General features: G+C 38.2%; 1 protein-coding gene across 1 annotated transcript in view; it reads left to right on the top strand.

Annotated features, from left to right (window-relative positions):
- sphkap (SPHK1 interactor, AKAP domain containing) overlaps positions 1 to 22,513 on the top strand; it is a gene marked incomplete at both ends in the record, with an annotated part of 31,068 nt that overhangs the window by 4,110 nt on the left and 4,445 nt on the right. Inside the window, 4 exons of the mRNA XM_079246395.1 lie at positions 12,851 to 12,910; positions 13,332 to 13,472; positions 14,612 to 14,876; positions 17,385 to 20,688. Of these exons, the coding sequence (XP_079102521.1) occupies positions 12,851 to 12,910; positions 13,332 to 13,472; positions 14,612 to 14,876; positions 17,385 to 20,688 (3,770 nt within the window). The remainder of the gene's footprint in view (positions 1 to 12,850; positions 12,911 to 13,331; positions 13,473 to 14,611; positions 14,877 to 17,384; positions 20,689 to 22,513) is intronic.

Below are 22,513 nucleotides of genomic sequence, written 5' to 3'. Positions count from 1 at the left end.
GTATTTTAACCCCTGAAATATTCATCATTTAATTTCCCAAATATGACTTCTTGTGGGCCCTGCGATGGACTGGCGAGCTGTCCAGGGTGTACCCCGCCTTTCACCCAAAGCCTGCTGGGATAGGCTCCAGCGTCCCCCTTCATCAGACTAAGCGGTTAGGATAATAAATGAATGAATGACTTGATGTGGATTCAGGTCTAGGTGCATAGCGATGCCCCTATTGTGTTTTTTTTTTTTTTACATTTATAGACTGAATTCAGCTAATATTGTGAACCTTTTCTTCACATACACCTAAAATTAATTCATAAATTAATTTGTATTTGTTTAATTGAAGGAAATTCCAAAAATGTAGCTGTTTATTTGTTAAGAAGACTTTTTGGATGCTTGTAAGGGATTAAAATCCCATGGCAAATGGTTCTGTAAATGTCTTTTTCTGCACCACTATTAAAACATCTTGTGTTGCTTTTCATAATCTGAGCAAGTGGGAGTGTGTAGATCTCAAGATTTGATTTTGTGTTTAATCATGCGAAGAGATGTTTTAAAATAAGATTCAAGATTCATTGCAATGTCCCACAAAGCTTTCCTGTATGTTAGATATGTTGTGCTCAAGGCAGCAGTGACATTCTGTCAACCAAGAGTGGTTTTTGTTTGTGATTTAAGTGGATTATATTAAATACTTTAACTGGAATAATGTTTGCAATTTGGTGTGAACAGGACCCCACATAAGATGGTGCTTATATAATGTTTTTCTTGTGCCTTCCCTTGTTAAACACAAGTTAAGGAAGATCAATATATTTAGTATCTGCAAATATATTAGATATATAAATATATTTGAGAGAGAGAGAGAGAGAGTCAAAGTTATATCATACAATAAAACCTTGAATTGTTTTTTAGAAATTACACAGTACGCAGAGAAATATTGTGAAACAACTGAGATGTGCAAATATCATAATGTAATATAATAAATCACATAAAATAATTTAATTATAATATTTAAAAGAATAACAGTCTAAATAAGAGTGCAGACAAATGAGAAAAGTGAGGAAAAAAATGCTTCACCTGGATATAAAATTGTCTACATTTGGTGAAAACTTAATCGACACTGGCGCTCTGCTCCACTTGTTCACAGCATAACATAAATGCTGCTTCCCCTGCTCTTTCAGCTTGTAATTAACCTTTTCTTTTCAACTAGATCCAATGAAGGTATTATTTTCCTGTACTGTTCTTCTTAATATTCCTTTTACCTTTAATATTTGCTTTAAATTTTTCACCATCAGTATAGTTTTGTCAGCAAATACTCAGGTAGTACCACAAACAGATGAAGGTTAAAACTAAATAGTTAAATTTTAATTTGAGTCACCTCTGTTTATGGTTCACAGTTAAATACCAAGAATAATAGCAGTGATAATATTTATCGTCATTATTAGAATCAGTTTAGAGATTTTTTATTTCCACCAGCAATGCGTCCTAAACAACCATTTAACAACAATTTAAAATGACTTCATGTATAGATTTAACAGGTTTTGTAAAGTGTTTTGCCTTTAACATGATCTTATAGATTTATGTACTCTGGACGGTTGAACTAGTGCAGATGTGCCTTCACTGAAGCCTGCATGTTGTCATTAAGGTACAGTCTAACATACCACTTTACTTCTCCGTCTGGGTACATTTTCAGGCTTCATTTGCCATCTACTTAGTGCATGCTGTCGTAGATTTTCACAAAACAAATTGGGATGATTTTAAAGCTGGCGTCAACTCTTTTACACCTGATAATATTTTGTTTTAGTGTTTTCAATACGGAATCACACAATTTGAGAAATCGCATCAATGCCTATTGTATTATTTACTATATATCTGTATTGTCGTTGCATATCAAATGGTCATGTGTGGGACATTTTGGGTCAGGAAACAGCTACTGGCAAAATGCTGAGTGGCTCATAAGAAAATATTTAATTAAAACACAAAGACAGGGGCAATTACAGTTTATATAAATGATGCTAAAATGTTTTTGTCACAGAATATGGTTGAGCTGGTTGTTTGGGCAAAATAAAAATATCTGTTAATCTGTTAATAGCTTTGAGACATATATGTTTAATCCTTGCTGTCACCCAGAGCTGAAGTGTCATCTTTGATTACTCATCTTGAATTACAAGGTGAACATGAATTGCATTCAGCAACTGCATCTGTCACAAACTACATGGCATGGAATTGATGTCTGCAGAGGAGTGATGGCTGTTTAATCCATATAATGTCTGTAATCCATGTAATCCAAGGTCTAATAAGAACCCTTTGCTGCTTGTAAATGACATTAGGGGAGAACTGCACCTTGTGGTGTAAAACATGAAGGCTGATATGAGACATTTTGGAGTAAAAAACTCTCATCAGAGGAATCAGAGAGTATTTTGGGAGAAAAAACTCATATCATCTGGGAAATGTAATTTTTTTGGAGCGTCTTTGCTGACCCATGGACAAGGCAACTCATAATGATTATTTTAACTAAGAATTATTAGTTAGAAATGAAAATTTCATGTCTGTCAGAAAGTTGAAGCTGAACTGGAGGCAGACATTTAAAGGTAATGATATTCAGCACACACACTAAAAAAAAACTACCTTAAGCATAAAAAAAAAAAAAAGAGTGTAAAAAAAGAGTATAATTGTTTATGTCAAAGCCCCAAAATGAATCCGAAGGACATTCTGTACAGAGATTTGAAACGAGCAGCACATGCAAAACACCCTCAAATATTCTGGGATTGATGGACTTTAGTTTGGAAGATATATAATTATATTGATATATTTCATGAATAAATAATTGGAAACGCTAATTTTTCTCGTGTGCTTGTCCAAGTTTATGCCTAAATCTATAATAATAATAATAATAATAATAAACTTGATTTTATACATTTAGATTCAAAAGAGCAGAGTCTACTGACAGTTTCCAGTTCAGTCAGCGCATCAAGCTGTTGGTCCAGGATTGGGTGAATGACCAAGGGACTCAAATGCGGATTAAATCAAGGCCTTAAGAAATACAAGATGAAAGGCAGAAACAACCAGTGATAATCTATTTCTCAAGAGAATAAAAGCTTATCTCATGTCTGTGGCTTAGCTCGAGGAATTTAACTGACATCAGGCTGTTTATTTGACCCATGCATTTGATCTAGCAATCTCACTTGGATTGGCGTGATCTCCTCTGGATAGGCTGTAGTAACCTTTATTTCCTTATTTATACCCATAGGTAGATTTGTTTTGCAGTCAGTGAGATACGACATTCAGTGTGACATGCAGGACACAAGGCAAGAAGCAACATGAAACAAACAATCACACAATAGCACAACTGTTGTGATGCGCTCATTTCCCTTTCTTTTTTGTCTGGATGGGTTGGAAAGGAGGGTATGAAGGATTGCAACCTCCTGCTAACTTGACTGTTGCCTCACAAATCCTTTCATCCATTAAAATAAAGCATTTTTTAGTCAGCATTAAATCTGAAGATTCTGAAGTGAAGACATTTAAAGTGCAATCACAGTCAGAAGCATCTGTTGTTTTAATAGTGATTCACTCCGCTCCTCAGAAACCTGTCAATAATAGTGTTAAAGTAATAAACAGTGCATTTATGACTTTTTGTACAATGTGTTCTCACCAGAAAATCATTACAATCGTATTTTAATGTCTATTCTTCTGCGTCACAAGCTTCTCTGATCCATTTTATACAAGATAAATGCCAATAACTCACAAAAGTCTTCTGGCATGTTTCCATGCTCCCTGAAAGATGCCTCAAGTGTTTGGTAATCATTACCAAGGTAACAGAAATTGCAGTAATTTAGCAAAGAACACTGTTTTGGCACACTCATGTTTCACTTTGGAGGTGTGAGCAGCTGCGTGCTGACTTGACTGTTGCTGAAACCCCCAGATACATCCTGCATTCTCAAGGACAGAATGTGCACAAGACTCAAACCACTTTGAGTGTCATTTGAAAAATATTCATACTTTCTTCAAGAGTACACAGAGGCACACAAGAATTGCTTTTTGCAGATACACACATTAGTTTTATATGTAATGATCTTTCAATCACTTACAACGCCCCTACATGTATTAGATAATTGGACGGTTAGGAAGCAGACACGACTCGGAACATCCCTGTTTCTGGAAAAGAGGCTTCTGCTCAGGGTCCGACACCATTAAGCAGACAGTTGTAGCTTGACTATATTTTGTTGAACAAAAAACAATCAGCTTCTTCCTGACAGCTTCTGTCTATGAGACAGTGATCATTTGTTTGTTTTGGTTTGTGTCTGTTTTTGTGAAGACGAGGGAACTTTAATGTGACTGTGAACAGATGGCCCGTACCCCTGCAGCCTCACTCTTGGACATTGACATGACAAATTGCTCCTCTGACTCTCAGTTTTCTGCCCTGCTTTCAGTGGTTTACACAGCCAATCAGTCAAATGGGAGCATGTGACGGACGACACAGAGAGATCATTTCTTCTGCTTGGCCTAGATTTTACAGGAAGGTAGAGTGAAGGGGAGATTCTGAAATGGGCAAAATAATCATTGGTAATGTGGTCAGCATAGGAGGAGCAAGCAAAAAAACCAAAAAGGTACGCTAAAATCTCAACAAAAAAAGTCTCATACTTCAAGAAAATCAAGCTTAATAAGACGAAGTTGTTTTTTCTTCATAGACTAAAAAAAACTAACAATTTAGTAATGTATTAAACTTGTTTATCCAGACTGATCCATATTACTTCATTAGGTTGAGTTTTAAAGGTGGAGTATGTAAGATTTTTAATATTTTCTAAATAAATTAACTAATAAAATAGCTACAGTCATAGTTAGATAGTTTTTTTAACATGTAGGTTCCAGTCTGGCCATATTTGATGTGTTATTTAATTACAAGTTTATTTAATGACAAATGACAAAAAGCACTTTTTTTTTTTTACTGGTAGGCAAACATTTAAGAAGGGTCTTTGTCATTAATTAAACTTGTAATTTAATAACACATCAAACATGGACAGACTGGAACTTACATGTTTTAAAAAACTATCTAATTATGATTGTAGTTATTTTTTTTAGTTAATTTATTTTGAAAATATTGAAAATCTTACATACTCCACCTTTAAAGAAGTTAAGTATTCAGGAACAGGTATTGCTAAGTATGATTAGTGTGGAATGTCAAAAACTGTGTGGTAAATAAAAGATAAAAGCTTATACTTCCTGCCTTTTTGCTCCGTGACCCACATCTGCTTCTATCATGTTGTCACCTTTGAACATTCATTCATGTTTTAATGCATGAAAAATCATGGTGTGTGTAGTCACACTGAATTTTTATCCCACTGCTGGGCTGGGTTGATTGACATGCTGAGTGTTGTAAAAGGGGAGAAATAATCATATTGTTTTATTTGTAAGGAAATGCATCATCTCATCTCTGTGTACTGAATTTGCCTTGTTGCGTTTCCATGTATTGATGCCCCTTTTCTAACATATGAGAGAGGACTTGCTGTTAACAGGAAAGCTTTGCATATGAATTAAGACAGAAACAACAAAGAGAAAGAACGAGAAGTTTATGTTTAGTAAATTGTTGTAAAAAGGAAAAAGATCAAAAGTCTGCACAAATGACACTTTCACTGTGGGGTGGCTGTAGCTCAGGAGGAAGAGGAGTCGTGTCCCAACCACAAAGGGCTTTGAGTTTCCAACGCATGACAAGTGCTGTTTAAATACAGTACATTCAAGGTCTTGAATTAGACACAATGTTAGTAGTTGTTTTAAAATACAAGTAAACCTGCAGAGGCTGTCCTGTTCTTTCCTCTGCCTCTTCATCCTGCTTGAACTGTCATACCAGGCTGGAAGCAAGAGATCCATTTATCACCAGATTCAAACACTTCCATCTTGGGAAGTGTGTTGTGCCCTGTCCTGTTCTCACACAGTCTAAAGAGAGAAGGAACAGAATAAATATGTCATAAGTCATGACAGGAATGTTGACTTACAGCAGGATTTGAGCAGGAAAAAACCCCCTCTTCTTCCTAAATCTAACCCAGACCTCTTCATTTCAGCTTCAGCTTCACACAGTTTTAACACCAGTCTCTGGTGTCAGCAATACATCACTGTTTTTGTATATGGTGAGAATTTTTTTTCTTAAGGTATTTAGACCCTAGAGTTATTTTGACATTTATTGTGTGAAATAATAGAGGTCTAAATAGATTAATAGATTTTTATTGAATTTTGCATGAAAGATCCTTGACTTGGGTGCAAGTGGAGACGTCACATAAATGGACATTAAACACAGCCACTTGACTCATGTGTTGACTGCAGTTAATTGTACTATACTCATTTTTTTCTATCTCACACTTGCAAGATAGAAAAAAATGAAACTTTTATGGCCCCCAACAGTCTCCTGTTTCCTGCTTAATAATCCAATGTCAAATGCATGTGAACTAACCTACCATGTTGCTTTGACTTCTCAATGTGATGTGCAGTTGGATCAGGATGGTGATTTAGTATTTAACAATATTTAACAAAAGTAAATATTAAACATTATAACAATCTCTAAGTAAAACAAGTAATATTCACACAGAAGAAATGTCTAATGTAAACTACAATGCCTTAAAAAAGATATCATTCCAATAATTGAAAAATAAAATATATTCTGTGCAAATAACATTCTGAATGAAAATACTGTGAATATATCTTTCTGAAATTAGCTATCTGCACATTACGAGTTGTGCTTCAAGGACAGAATCCACCGTTAGCTGTAATGATCCTGATCCTGCATGAACACATTAATTTGTCAAATTTCTGTCCTGACTAATATTCGATCCTGTAGATAGACAGTTAGTATGCATATGCTGCACAAGTCTTCTCTTTACAAACTTTGCTGTGACACATTCACATCATTCATGTGGCGAGAAGAAACAGGACAGCATCAGTTATGTTGTTTTCTCTTGGGCCTCAGGCAAAATGCTGAGCAAGCCATAGTTAAACAGCGATTGTTTGATTCAGAAACATGGAGGCAAATCTTCAGTGTGTGCATCTTTTTTTCACATCTTGTCATCATGAATGAATATCAATTTATTCAGTTGAGTTCAGCATGCAGCATGTGGCATTTCCCTTTATAATGCATTTTTTTATCAGGACACATTTAAATGAATGAGCAGAGAATAAGGTTGTTTATGGATCAGCAGGCATGTTCTGGCAGGTTGTGGGTCACAAAACATAATATGGCAGTCACTGAGCCCTGATGTTTGACCCCCTTACCCCCAAATTATTTTGGATTTGATTAAACTTAAACTTTGGATAAACAAAAACCTTTTTTTCTGCACAATGTTAGGGTTATATAACTGCTTATGATCTCAGATTATACTTACAGAAACATGAGGGACATTTTGCATACACCAGTAAAGACTTTGATAGTATCTTCATTCATTTATAGCAGCCAATGTAGATAACAAAACTACAATGTAAAGATAACAATGTAAGATGAAATATAGTGATGAGGTTGTTTGAGTATTTATTACAAGGGATTCACCTGCTGCAAAACTTTTTTTTGTTTCTGCAGTTTTTAAAAGTACCTATATTTTATCATTGGTTTTTGAAAAGAGAGACCACGTAAAAATTACAAAAGAATTGTATAAAGAAGCAAAAGAGAAAGTAAAAGAGACTACAATGTAAGAAAAAATAAAAGGTGACAGAATGACCAAGAACAGCAGCTGTGTGTGGGAGGATCATAGTGAGGAGAGAAAGGGGAACCGCTAAGGAGGAATGAAGCTTTGATGGACAAAGGAAGCTGAATGTTTGCAAAGGTTTCTTGTATTGATCAACTCTGTGCAAGTAATATTGCATTGAAAATGTGGCTCTCCGCTTGCATAGGCTCTGTTTGTGTTCATGTAGCACAAAGAAAGAAATCTTCCAGCCTGACAGGAAGGAAAATTAGGATTTAATGCATAAGTGAGTTTGCACAATTAAACCTTTGTGTGTAGATGCAGTGTCAGAGTACTGGATGTACACAGTGTCCATCCAATAGTGCACACTATTGCTGAAACTGATTGCTAGGCCTCTGGGTGAACCCCAACTCAGCAGAGAGGTGTCATCATTATTCCTAAAGCTTACTTGAAGTCCTTAAACAGATTACTCCATAACTAATGCAATACAATAATATAGAAAGGAAGGGGGCAATAAAATGATCATTTCATTACATGCGTGCAATATTACAGTGAAAGCAGGGACATTTCTACTTAAATATAGTTGAAGAAAATAATATTCCAGTAGAAAATGAACAAAGCTGACTACCTCTCTCTGTTAATGGATAAGCCTAATTTAATCAGAATCATGTCTGTGTTCTGGATTATCTGCTTCATGAAACTGTTTTCTGTCACCGGGTAGAGTTGTACCTGCATCTAATGCTATATCATTGGATGAAAAGATCCAGTTATTAGTAAATTCATTTCACTTAGCAGCAGTTCAAACATGTCACAAGGTTTTACTCAAAAAAAGAAGTTTGTATTATTCAGACGGTCAAGTCGGTGTGTATGATGTAATTCCACACGTACAATTATTCGCACTGTTTGACTTCACATTTAGGAAGGAGTTCAGATTTCTGCCATAATGCATGAGGCTGTACAGGCTGTTGTTCCATCAACTTTTGACAAAAAGGCAAGAGACTTCCTGACCTTATACAACTGTGACTGTATTAACTTTAAGGAGTTACATGTAGCTACTTGCTCTCTGCATACAGGATGTTAAAATATGAAATTTAATTAAACATTCGAAGGCTACAAATCAGACTTTTTCAGACTAAACGTTAACTCAAGTGATTAAGACATGTTATTTACAAGAATGGTTGAGTCACTGGAGGTCTGGAAGAAAAAAACAAAAACAAAAACAAACTCCCAGATATACAACCATGAGTGCAAGGAGTCATGCCTGTGAAATGTTAAGCATTACCAGCTAACATAACATTTTCTTGCATGCAGAGACATGGGGAGAGCATGCAAATTCCTCACAGGAAGAAATATTCACGTGTGCTTCAATTTTTTATAGATATGGTATTTGTATGTTTTATTTATTGTGCCCAACCAGGGGACTGCAGATATAAATTAGACAAAGGCTGACTCTGGTACAATGTATTAGATGACAAGGTTTGAATTTTTATAATCTCTAATTAAGGAAAAAATGAAGAAGGACAGAATTAAATTAAAATAAAAAGAAGTAAAAACCAGGAACATTATTGCTGTAAAGTAACACTGCTTATAGCTGAACATCTTACCCTTTGGCACTTTGTTTTTTTATTTTTACATGTTTTTATTTTTTGGCATTTTGAGAATGAACCCATTTTTTAACTATATCCTTTAGCTTTAAGCTTTTTGGAAATTTTAGATTTTTTCCATATTAACATTTTATTAGTCACTTAACCCATCGTATTGTTCTTAAAACAATTTTCTCTGAAACAGTGTTTTAGAGATGCAATAAGTTCATTGTTGGAGCATGAAACACAAAGTACTGTATGCAGATATTGATGTGACTTAGAAACATGAAACTATTCTCATCAAGCAGATGGTGCGTGTCTAGGTGTTTGTGTGTGTTGCTTCTGGTTAACATATACCAGCAGTTATGCTAATGCTCTTAAATTAAAACTGTACAGGCCATATGAACCGCTGGGAAAGCAAGAATTAGTTTACTGACATGAAGACGTAGTTCTGTCTGGTTTTCTCCCAGTTGTCATGTTTTTGCCACCCTGATCTCCTGGCGCTCATCATTGATTACTCGATCCACCTGCTGGCTTCCTAATTGCCTCTGCTACCACATTCAGTTGACCTGGTTTCCTTTTCTCTCACTGCCTACTTAAGCTCCCTCCAATCCCTCCTTCTCTGCCAGATAATAATCAGACCTATGTCTAGTTTTGTTCCAGCGTTCTACGGATTGATCCTCAGTTGCCGACCTTCTGCTTTATGCCCCTGGATTACCCTCCTTGCCTTGCCCTCGACGGACACCGCAACTTTTCGGATCTTCTGGTTACCGACCCTGCTTGTCTTTGGATCTCTGAGCTTTGTCGTTGCCTGGACGAGTATTTTGCCATCCTGTTTACCTCCCAGCTGTTGCCTGGTTTCTTCTGCAGACCATTCCCCCGGACTGATCTTCTGTTCATACTCCTCCACCAATAAACTGGTCATTTGTCCAGAACTCCCTGTATGTGGCTGTATTAAGGATCCTCAGGGTAACTCATTACACCCAGTGTCCTCCAGCATCACCATCAGTCTCTTCTATGAAGTGCAACGTAATCCCATTTTGTAAATTTCACTACAAAGAATATCATGTTGCAATCCTTTTACTATACTTATCACATTATAATGTGATAAGGTTCCGATTTTTTTCAATTTGGATGACAGCTGTGTGTTTCCATGCTATTGTTTATGTTGCTAAATCATGTTCATTTCAATTCACACAGGTTGCAATTAATTAAATCATTTCTCCACGTAACAGACTGTCAGATTAAACATTTTTTCTACTCTATAGCCTGAATTTGTCGCATGGCCCGATTGCTCTGACCTTCTCTGCTTGCCGTTTACTGTCTTCCGTTCATCGCCACAAGCTGATGTCTACAGTTTTTCAAATGCAGGCCGATGTATGTGTGTATCTTATGATGTGTCAGTAAAAAAACTGATGGAATCGGATTATGTCCCCAGGCTTGTGTCACCATCAGAAAGCTAAATGGTCTTCTGCTTCTCAAATTTAGAACAGCTGCCTCTTGGCTCTCACCATCTGATGGGGTTCAATTGCTTCAACCTCTTTCAAGGTCAAAGGGATCACTCGCTTCACTTTGCCCACGTTTTGTGAGCAGGCAGTGTATCAGCTGATAGGAGTTATTGCCAATGCTTTTGTCCTGGATAAATTCCAAAATCATCACAGGTAAATACTAATTAGATACTCCCGAGCAAACCTCTGCATGTTGGTTAGTGGGGAATTTAATTAAACAAGAAAATTGAAACATTTTTAGACTATTATTTGTATCTGCATTCATATACATGCTTAATAATGTGAGAGTCCTACAAATCTTTTTTTTTTTTTAAATCAGACCAGAGTCAGCAAGTGGTAATAAAAGGCCATAGTCTTTGTGTTCAGCAAATGATGTAAATTAATCTCCTTTGTGTATATTGTTGACATTTAAAAGGCTACTCTGACAGAAAGGTCCGCATCACACTCAGTAAGCTGACATGAGCAACAGACAGCGAGTGAGCAAACTATTTTTACTGCTCGGTGAGTATGCTCACTGCTCAGTTACTGCAGATTGCTGTTGTTGTGAGTAGGTGGTAATACAGGGGATATTCTCTTGATATTCAGACAAAAAGCAATTTGTGACACATGAACTCTACAAAGAGCAGAGGGCAGAAAAATATCACAGCGTACCCAGTCAGCCTGAAATGCTTTTTCAAATATCGTGTCATTATTGGCTACATTGATTTCATATTTTATTATTAAACACCGGCTTTCAAGCAGGACTTGTCATCATATTAGCCTTGATTGTTTGCTAAATATTATATTTAATTTGAGGGAAGGCAAAGCAAAGAGGAGGGGTTGGCCTTTTTATGGACACTGACTCATCCAATCTGACTTTCCTAGCATCTTCTCTTGTCCTTTTATAATTTTAGCTTTGCCTTGATTGTAGAAAGCCTCGCTTTCTTATTTCAAAGGAAAAAGAGGAAAGTGAAGGCAAATGATACCCTTATATCAAGATAGAAATTTACGAGCACTTCGGCATACTTATTATTGTGACAGTTTTAAAACTGCAGCCAGAAATGGGCAACATGACAGGATTTAAAAGGAGAAGCTGTACAGTACAAAGACCTTGATGCTGGATCTTGTTTCTGACGCAGCTTTCTGGGAATATGTCTCATATTATCAGATAAAAGGAAAATATGAAAATCATGAAAAATCTATGTCACAAGTGCTCTTTAAAGGCCCGTCAGGACTAATGTAAAGCTCAGTCGTGTAATGTCGAGAGTTTCTTCCTTTTTTTTTTTAAACCATATATAATCTTCGCAGGTGTAGATGGGGAGGTAGCAGTAGGTCGAGCATATATGGAGGTGTTATGATATAAAAAAGACACAGCAGACTGTCGCTTGCACATGTTTTGCATTTGAAAGCGTAAGACTGCTTCAGTCACTCGCTGTATGACAAGAAGATGATCAGGGATGACAACCAAATAGTTGGAAATGTATGCTGGTATCAGTGACACAAAAAATTGCTTTTCATCAAAGTGCGTCTTAGTACCTTGCATATATAAATATATATGCTGAATTGAGCTGCTCAAGTAGGAAACCACCCCCACCTGCTCCTTGTACTCATTTTTTTAGCTGCACAGGACTAGGTTTGTTACGCCACCTTACATCAGAAACGCCGCACTGTTGAACCAAACAACAGCTGTTAGAAAAGTCCCCGACTCCCAGTACTTACATGAGGACTCCATTACAGACCATTAAACCGGCAGCCTGAGGCAAAGACATGTGAGCTAGGAAGACAGACGCATCCTGAATGAGTAGATGCAGGTCTAGTAGCCTCTGAAAAACAAAGTTTTTTTAGAGAGGCTTCCGCTAGCGAGACACTCTGCCATATTGTGGTTATTCAGACACAACAGACAGCTGCGGTATGTTTATGTTGTTTATGTGTCTCAGGGAGAAGCAGTTATGTCAGGCTGATAGGGTCTGGGACAGAGAAAAGTGGTATTCAGGAAGACAGTGCATTTATTTTGCCATTACATATGACACCTGGAAGCACGTGTACTCCACTTGAAGTTGGCTGTTATCATAAAATATTACATGTCGCTCTTTTACTCTTATGTCCTGTTTTTTTTCTTTCTTTCTTTCTTTTTTAGATCTGTTTTTTAAATCTGGATCCGCAGAAAGCAGATTGTCGTGATGACAGAAGCATCAAGGTGAGCGCATTCCTCGTCCACACACATTAGATCACGCCCCCTAATTTTTCCTGCTCCATTTTCTTTCCTGCCCACCTCTCCTCTCCTAGGAACTCGTTTCATCATATTTCACAATTCAAAGACACGTCACCTCGGTTGCCATGGATTCAAGATCATTAACCCAGAATTAGAGGGCTGATTTGTTTAGATGATAAGCAGATTTTGCAGCCTGGTGACAGTGGTGGGCGATCAATAATTGTTCCAGATGGTTCATGACTTTTCTTGGGAGGGAATTCATAATTATGTCTCTGACTTGGAACCACAGAGAACACGTTGTGTTCAATTTTGAAGTTTTATAATAAAAAAAAAAAAAAAAGAAAAAAAGAAAGATCCTTTTTGTCATCATCAAGCATTGTCTCTGAGCTCAGCGTGTATCTTGCAGAAATTGGCATCAGTGTCTCCAGACCTGCCAAAGCTCGTTGAATTACTGACTGTCCACCAGCCGAAAGAAAATGAGATCCTACTTCTCGGTGGCTTGGAAGCCTCAGAAACTTGCCAAATACACCCACACTCCCCCCTGCAGGTGAGTTTGCAGTGATCTACAAATCCTTGCAAGTATTTTCATGCTTTGAAAATATCTGTTCAGGGTTATGGAGTTGAGACTTTAGGTGGCTTAGCTGAGAAGTAATTTAGTGTGATTAGATGCGATTCTTTTCTGCTTTCCAAAGTAGGTAGTAATTCTGCCTGTATCCCCTCAGTATAGTAGCGTCCTCTTCTGTAGCACACAAATATCCAGCCAACAGTAGACGCTGATTAGGTTTTCTTTCATCTTAATGAAAGGCTGATCTATGATCAATAGTGCTTGCTCTAAAAATAGGTATATGATACTACACTGGTAAGTGGGGCAGTAATAGATTAAAGGTAGTGAAGTGTTGTCAGTATGTATATATATGGGGTTCTTTTTCTCATAATTTATACTAGATTTTTCCCTGAACAATTCATGTTCCAGTATTCTCAGCCAATCAGATTTGAGCTTGAATCATCCACTCATCTATCTTTAGGACTTTCATTGTTGTGACAAATGGCATCTACTTGTTATTTCACTGGAAATGCAAATGAGTCTTAGAACACATGAGGCTGTAAATAAACAAAATATATCACAGCTATTTGCATAGATAGTTACTAATGATTTTGAAATGAAACATTGTTAGTTCTTTTATTTGTCGTCACTGTTAATTACTTCGTATTGTTTCATTTGTCATCTAGTCCAAATATTTATTAATTTATTTCTGCATTTATTTTTTCAGTTATTCTTTTTCAAGCACCTCTTATTATTCCTAGAAATGCACCCTCTGGTACAAAATAATGATTGACTCAATGATACAATTTTAACTATTAATTTTAGAATATTATGAAAGTTTAAGCAGTCATAAAAAATGCAGGCACTCCCAACCAATATCCCTTTTTCTCCAATGTAATGTTCCCTTTAAACTTACTAAATAGATTTATGTGAAAAAGTAAACACAGAATCAATACAAACCCTAAACAACAGATAAATACCATCAGGAATATTAAAATCACTACCAATAGTTACAAATAAATGTATTTTTGTTTACCATGTGTAGAATTGTGTGTAGAAAATGTGGCCAAACATGCAGGCCTTTTGTTTAGACAGTACTAGTATTGTAAACAGTTATACATATATGTATATGTTCCATTCAGGGTGGGCAGCAGAGAAGTACAGGTGTGTGCCTGCTTCAGTGTTCAGGGAAGAGGCGCTCCACACCACCAGCCACCATCATCCGTGAGATCAACAAGTTCCTGATGGGTTTGCAGTGGGGAAAGGAGCGACAGTTTCATCAGGGTCAAGGAACCGGACAGCGGATCGATGATGACACCAACCGTTCCATCTCGTCCATAGAAGAAGACTTCCAGACAGCCTCAGAGCATCTCGGAGAAGAGAGTGAGGATGATGGCGTAAGAAATGGTGAGTTTCAGTACAGAGATTGAATTTTTAATTGTTAATTTGCTATTTATCTTTAAGCATAGTGCACAAAGGTTCCATTGTCATAGTTTTTTCTTCAAACTTGACATTTTCTACATGATGTTGGATGTTGAACATTGACAAAAATGTTAAGCAGGCCTTAATCTGCTGGATAATTATAACAATGAAAGAACACAAGCCAGACTGACAGTGTTTACAAAAGTTGTAGACAGGCCTGCAGGCATTTTTTATGTTGCAGCATCTTGCAGAGCCGTTGTTACTGAGGTGGCGAGTCCTAATTAGGCCGTATCTGCTGCAGCAATCCACACTTGGATATAGAACAAAAATCTAGTTGTAATAAGTTATCAAAAGCTGTAAAGAAAAAGTTTCAAATATTTGCAAAGTCTTGCACTTTTCTATATTCATTAATTTGACCTAGTTTTGTTATCTCTAGCCTTTAGGCTATTTGACATCACTGTATGTGATATGTTTGTGGTACTGACTGAATGATTGTTTTATTTTCTGGTCACAGCATTGTCCTGTAAAGATCAAATAATATTATATTTTGCAACTCTGAAATTAATGATTTACTCTCAGTAATACTACAGCCCTTTGTATCTTAGTCCATTAACATTAACTACTGTAAGGCAAATCAAGGCAAGTGGTATAGTAAAGCACAATATCATCTGCAGAACAATTCTAGTGCTTTACGTAAACACATTTACCGTATTTGAAATGAAAATGAAATGAATTAAAAAATACTTTATTAGAGCATTACAGCGGGGTGCAGTGAGCATAAAAAACTTAGAAATTAAAGAAAACAATGAAAAAGAAAAAGTGGACCTGTAGGTTTCTGAGAGTTTTCCACTTCCACATGTGAGGAACATAAAAACCGACTTCTGCCTCTCCATGTTTAGTTCTGACCCAGGAAACTGAAAGTAGATAAAACCCTGATAACCCAAGAGATCTGGTTGCTTAATAACAAACCAGAAGATCCTGGATGTATTCTGGTAATAGCAGGATTTCTGATCTATTTTATTGGTCTTTGTGAGGACTCGAGCAGCACCATTCTGGACTAACTGCAGCCGCCTGATGGATTATTTTAGGGAGACCTGCAAGGACAGCGTTATAGTAGTTTAGTCTACAAAAGATAAACACATGGACAGGTGTTTCTAAATACCACTAAAACACCAGTCATTTAATCCTGGATATTTTTGTCAAGTGATAAAAGATTGTCTTCATAACAGTTTTGTGACTGCTGAAATTTAGGTCTGAGTCCAGGGTGACAACAAGATTTCTGGCTTTGTCATTCATTTTCAATGTAGCTGCCTAATGCTGATTGCTTTTAATATTTCTTCTTTGGCTTCAAAAACTATTATTTTAGTTTTCTATTTATACTTAACTATATATACTTAACTGAAGGAAGTTCTGGCACATGCAGTCTTTAATTTGATCAATGCAACTGATCAGAGTTTGGAATCAGATTATATTCTCCTGGTGAGATGGTTATGTAGATTTGTGTGTCATCAGCGTAACTATGATCACATATTTGTTTTAGAGAGCTTTTTCTACTTCGAAATTTTAGTGACGTCACGGGGAGGGACTCATTGATCAGTCATCTTCTCTAGATTGTGCACGTTCACGAGAAGAAAGCCACACCCACCTTTCCTGCTCAGTATAACTACTCCTAGCAGTTGACCAATCAGACGCAGCTTGTTTGCTTGTTTCTGGCAGAGGCTGCTCTGAGACGATCAATACAAAATGAATGAAGGTGTTTGTGATAAATGCTTATTATTATTTCTTGCTCTTCTGGACTTGCATATTAAAATGAATTAGACTGAAATGTGCATAACAGAGCCACTTTAACTAAATCAGTCTCAGTGCTGTGGTATGGTCCAGAGTAACAAACGTTACCTTTTGCACCAAGCGTCAAGGCAACATGAATACATAGATTTTAATGGCAGATTGACAGTTATTCACCTAAACCTACAAGGCTGCTGTTGCTGGAAACAAAATCTGGGATCTACTTTGTGTATTTGTCCAGAATAATGTGTAGATTATATGAAATAGGAATTCACTACAAGAAATTAAAGGTTATATTGTTTTCATGTTTGGTGTTTTTAGTAAACATTAGCTTTAAAATAGAGCTTTATATTTTGTGAAGTTAAATCTTGTAATTAATTCAACAGCACTAGCCAAGTTGTATAAGAGAAGCACTAAATTATTATTTTTATATCAAAACAAAATGTAGGACACAAAACAGAAAAATATTTATTGCCTTTGTATTACTCCAGCAATGAATATGAATTCTGTAAGATGGAAATAATCGTGAAATTTTCTGTCTCAAGGGAAATTGAATGTGACAAACTCAGTTTCAGAAATCAGTGATGGGTAAAACTGCGTAATACTTTTCTCCTAGTGTAACATTGTAGAAATCGTTGGAGCGGCTTTTAGATAAATGTGGACATTTTTCATTCCCTGTCTTTCCTTGTTGTCCATGTCTCTTCACAGAACCAGAGAGCTGCAACCTGGGAGAAAGCATGTTTGAGGCTACACAGAAACACTGCGTCAGACTCACATGTTACAGGGGACAGCATGCCCATCATCAGAACCAGGAGGATGCTGACATAAAAAGGGACGGGCATCCACCAGCGAGCCTTCAGACTAAGGAATCAGCTGGTCACTATGCCACCAATCTCGCTGAGTCTGTACTGCAAGATGCCTTCATACGACTCTCTCAAGATGAAACTTCCTTCGTCTCTGAGGCAGCTGTAAGTGTGTCCCTCTCCAGCTGTCCTTCTACTGGTCCCTCAAAGACCAAAGAGCCTTCCCATCAACGTGCCTGCTCTTTTGAACTCCCCAAAATTGTTATAGTTCAGAGCCCAGACAGTTCTGATGGGGCTGCAGAATGGCCAGAGCCACAGATGTCTCCTGTACAAGATATATCTGCCAAAACTGGAGAAGTGCCCCAAAATGGGGCCAATGCTCATCCTCCCCCTCACAATGGAGAACACAAACATGTTGAGATGGCTTTGGCCTGTGCAGCTAGTGTTATTGGCACCATCACAACCCCACAGTTGACTGAAAAGCTCAACCTCCAATCTGCTTCAGAAGTAGATACAGAAGAAGAGCTGCAGGAGGCCGAAGAGACAAGTGACTACTCAGTATCCTCAGCTGTGTGCGGCATGGCTCAGGTAGCTGGAGCGGTAGCAGCTGTGGAGCTCACAGAGGATTCAGCAGAGGGCAGTGATTCTGACGCAGAGACCACAGAGGTGTACACGACATCGCAGGGTCTGATGTCTGCTGCAAAGGCATCTGCAGCGTTTACGTTGCACTGCAGTGTGGCAGAGGGTTCAAGCGTTGAAACGTTTCGAGCGAACATTGCTGAGGTCCTGCACCGAGAAGCAGCTGAGGTTTTGACACAACCACAAGGCTACAAGAGTGTCACACACCTCCTGGAGACCATGCATAACAAGATAGTAGATGGTATTACTTGTCCAAAAAAATGCTGCATGGATGAAACTGAGGTTGATGAGTTAATAAATGAAGTGGCAGACAGTCTGTTCAAGCATGCTTTAGAGAAGGCAAAAAAGAAAAAAGAACTGGAGGGAGCTGGAAAAGAAGCTCCTAGTCTTCAGGTTTTTCTGCAGGACAGCGTAAACAATTTACTTTTTGATATTCTTTGTTTGACCCAGAAGAAAATCAGTCATATCTCCAAATGTGACCAAGGGGCAGACCAAACACAAGAAGGTGACATTTGTGTTAATGAGGCTTCTACCACAAAGGAAAGCAAAGATCTATTAAGTCAATTACAGTGTGTGGTTGGCCATGGTCCTTTCCCTAACAATGAGAACCTGAGCAACACGCCACACTGCACGGATAAGTTTCCAGGCCTAAGGCAAAAACATGCTCTGGAGGATGCTGATGTTACTGGATCTTCCTCCACTGAACACTTAAAGGAGCAACAGCAGCAGACCTTATGCAGACAAAATCAGCCTAAACTCAAAGACTTGTCTGATCAGCAGCAGAGCAGCAGAGAACCTTTCAGTGAAAATCCCATTCAAAGCACAGAGAGGAGGGGCAGACTAGTAACAAGCAGCGACAGCAGACAGTCCTCCCTCAACTCATGCAGTTCCCTGCTTTCTTTAAGAGCAGATTCCGAGTCCAGGACACCTATTACTTGCTATGCTGATGATTTGGCTACAACTGTGGTATCCATGGCCACAGAACTGGCAGCTATCTGTTTGGAAAACTCTACTGGAAAACAGCCTTGGTTCTGTGCCCTAAAAGGGACATCTACTGAAGGACCGGAAGCTTACCTAATGCCAGCTTGCCGCACAGTACTCAGGAGGAAAGAGGTTCAAAGCAGCAATGCAGGCTCCAGGAAACATCGAGCACCACGGCTCAGTGAGATTAAGAGGAAAACAGAGGAACAGCCAGAACTAATGGAGCGACTGGTCAACCGGGTGGTTGATGAATCCGTCAACCCTGATGAACCACAGGACCCATTTGCCCTCTTTGCCTCCGAAGTCACAGCCAGGATCATGAACTGCCCTGAACTCAATATTGTGGACACCTCCAAAACGGGCCAGCAGCGCAGCAGGCTGCAATGTGAGAGGTGGAGTCGTGGGAAGGCATCTAGTTATGAGAGCATTCCAGAAGAAGATGCAGACCCCTCAGGCACACCCAACACCCTGGGTCCTGGCAGTCGGTTAGGTCAGAACTTGAGCCGTGGTAGCTCAATTTCCAAGCAGTCCAGCTGCGAGAGCATCACAGATGAGTTTTCACGGTTTATGATTAATCAAATGGAGACTGAGGGCCGAGGGTTTGACCTGCTGCTGGACTACTACGCAGGAAAGAATGCCAGTAGCATTCTGGCTGCGGCTGTCCAACAGGCTGCAACAAAGAAAAATGGTCACCTTAATGTCAGGGCCTCAGCCTGCCTCTCTAAGCAGTCTAGCACAGAGAGCATCACAGAGGAGTTCTATCGGTTCATGCTTCGGGATATGGATAAGGAGAACAAAGAATATGGCATTGCTAAGACTAAAGAGTGGAGCAATAGCCTTTTCCCCCCTTCTCCTCGAACACCCTTCTGCATACGACAGTCTTCTGTTCCAGACAGGCGCTCCTCAGACTCCCGACTGACCGTCAACTCCCCCATAAAAGCCAACTCATTTGATGGATTTGCCCGCAACGTTCATGGAGATACACTTAACATCTTCCCCACAAACTCAGTGTCAGCTACAGGACTATGTAAGTCTGACTCGTGCCTCTACCAAAGAGGTAAGACTGACCATATTACTGATATGCTGATCCACGAGACATGGTCGAGCTCCATTGAATCGTTGATGAGAAAGAACAAGATCATTGCTGACCCAGAGGACAGTATTGAGTTAGAGGCTGCAGGAGACTCCCAGCCTCATGTTCAACAATTTGCCAATAGACTGGCAGCTGACATTGTCGATATTGGCAAGTCTGCACTGGGAGGACAACAAGATGTAGCTGGGGCAATGCCTGGGTCACACTCACTGCCACATACACCTGTTGGTGAAAGAAGAAGAGGATTCAAACAATCTCACCTAATTTGTAATCGAAGCAGGTCCAGCCAGGAGCAAGCTGGCACTGTAGTCGGGTCCGGGACTTGTGACAGCAGTACTTCCTGCACAAGGGGCCCCAGAGATGTACCGCTGATCCACATTGAAGGAGATCAGAGGGTTGAAGAGACTCTTTCAAACTCTGACAGAACAGGAGGAGGACCTCAGGAAATGTCTTCGGACACTACACTCGTGGAGAGAGCTGTTGCCAGCAACACCAGGTATTCCACAGCTCCCAGTGTTGTTTGAGAGTCAGACCAGTCCTTCAAGCAGAAAGATTTTTATAGCCCAGTAGCACCTCAATACAGACTGTAAGAGATATCAGTCAGTAAAGAATAAGCAACAAAAATAAAGTAACAGTTAAAACAAATATAAAAGACATACAGAAAAACATCACCTCTATAAAATCATGGTTTACAGTGCATTAATGCTTTTCTCAGAACTAGATCAAAACACAGCTGGTACACAGAGGATCCATTGACTGAGAAAAAACGGATCTATGTGGAAGTGTGTATACTTTGACAAACGTTTGGCTAGGCTGTGACTCACGCTGTCTGGGTGATGCACTGTGTGCAGAGGGCTTTTAGTGCCTTCGTCTCTTATCCTCTAAGGGCCTGTTGAGCTCCACTTAATCAGTACAAGATGCCCTCGCTATTGGATAACACAGTAAAACCACAACACACTCGAAGGTATTTAGAATGCATTGAAAGACATAAAATAACAAGGCAAGTGGGTGTTATCAGTATTGCATGCCTTATTTGAGCCACACTAAGGACTCACTAGTATGGCAAGATTAATTCTAATTTAAAAAGCATAAGGTTTTGCTGTGTGTTTTCAAATCCTTAGGCTGTGTGAGGCCATGAGTCATAGTACATATCAGTCTGGAATCAAATTAAACTGTTTCTGCTGATTTGCAAGAAGCTTGTAAAAACTGTATTCACAGTTTTTCATATCCATTCCAATTGGGTTTTCTAGAGTCAAAAATGTAAGGAATTTTGTTAAAATGCTAGGAAAATTACAAGTTGCATTTGACAATCAAATTCATTTAAAATTGACAATCATTTGACATTTAAAATTCAAAGCTTATTTATTCAGTTTGTCAGTAAATGTTTTTCCTCTTGGATTTTGTACTATTCTTTATTATATTAAAGGGCTCTATTGTGCTTCTAGTTTTCTGAGCTTTCTACAGTGCTGTAGTGTTGAATGAGCGGTGCCGTTTTTTATCACTTCAACGCCTGTTTGAGTTTCCAAGGCGACAGAAACTATTTGTTTTAGACAGCTATTTCTACTTCGAAATTTAAGTGACGTCCCAGGGGAAGGACTCATTGATTGGTCATCTTCTCGAGGTCGTGCACGTTCACGAGAAGAAAGCCACACCCACCTTCACTGCTCAGTATAACTACTCCTAGCAGTTGACCAATAAGACGCAGCCCACAGGCAGGACAGAGGGCGGAGCTGTCTCTGTTTGCTTGTTTCTGGCAGAGGTTGATCTGAGAGGATCAATACAAAAAGAATGAAGGGGTTTGTGATAAATGCTTGATTATTTCTTGCCCTTCTGGACTTGCATATCAAAATAAATTAGACTGAAATGTGCATATTAGAACCACTTTAAAGTGGCTCTATTATTAAACACTGTAACATTGTAGAAAGTTTAGAAACAGCCTAACAGAGCCCCTTTAAAGTATTTTTAAGGTCTAAAGTTGGAAGGATATTTTGCTTTCGTTCTGGTGTCGACTCTTATTCACTGATACTGAATGGGATTCAGGTTTAGCCTTTGGTTGCGCCACTCTTGTTTATATTGTTCTTTTTTAAACATTTTTTGATTGTATGTTGCAGATTGTTGTCTCGTTCAAAGGTATTCTGGCACCCAAAAATGATCTTGATGATTATGTTTCACCATATGTAACCCATATCTCTGCTTCCAAAAAAACTCTTTTATATATATATATATATATATATATATATATATATATATATATATATATATATATATATATATATATATATATATATATTTTTTTTTTTTTTTTTTTAATTTATTTATTT

Source organism: Telmatherina bonti (genome assembly GCF_933228915.1).
Source record: "Telmatherina bonti genome assembly, chromosome: 9".
NCBI lineage: Eukaryota > Metazoa > Chordata > Actinopteri > Atheriniformes > Telmatherinidae > Telmatherina > Telmatherina bonti.
The sequence above is the reverse complement of the archived record's forward strand: the minus strand, read 5'-3'. Positions and strand labels throughout refer to the sequence as shown.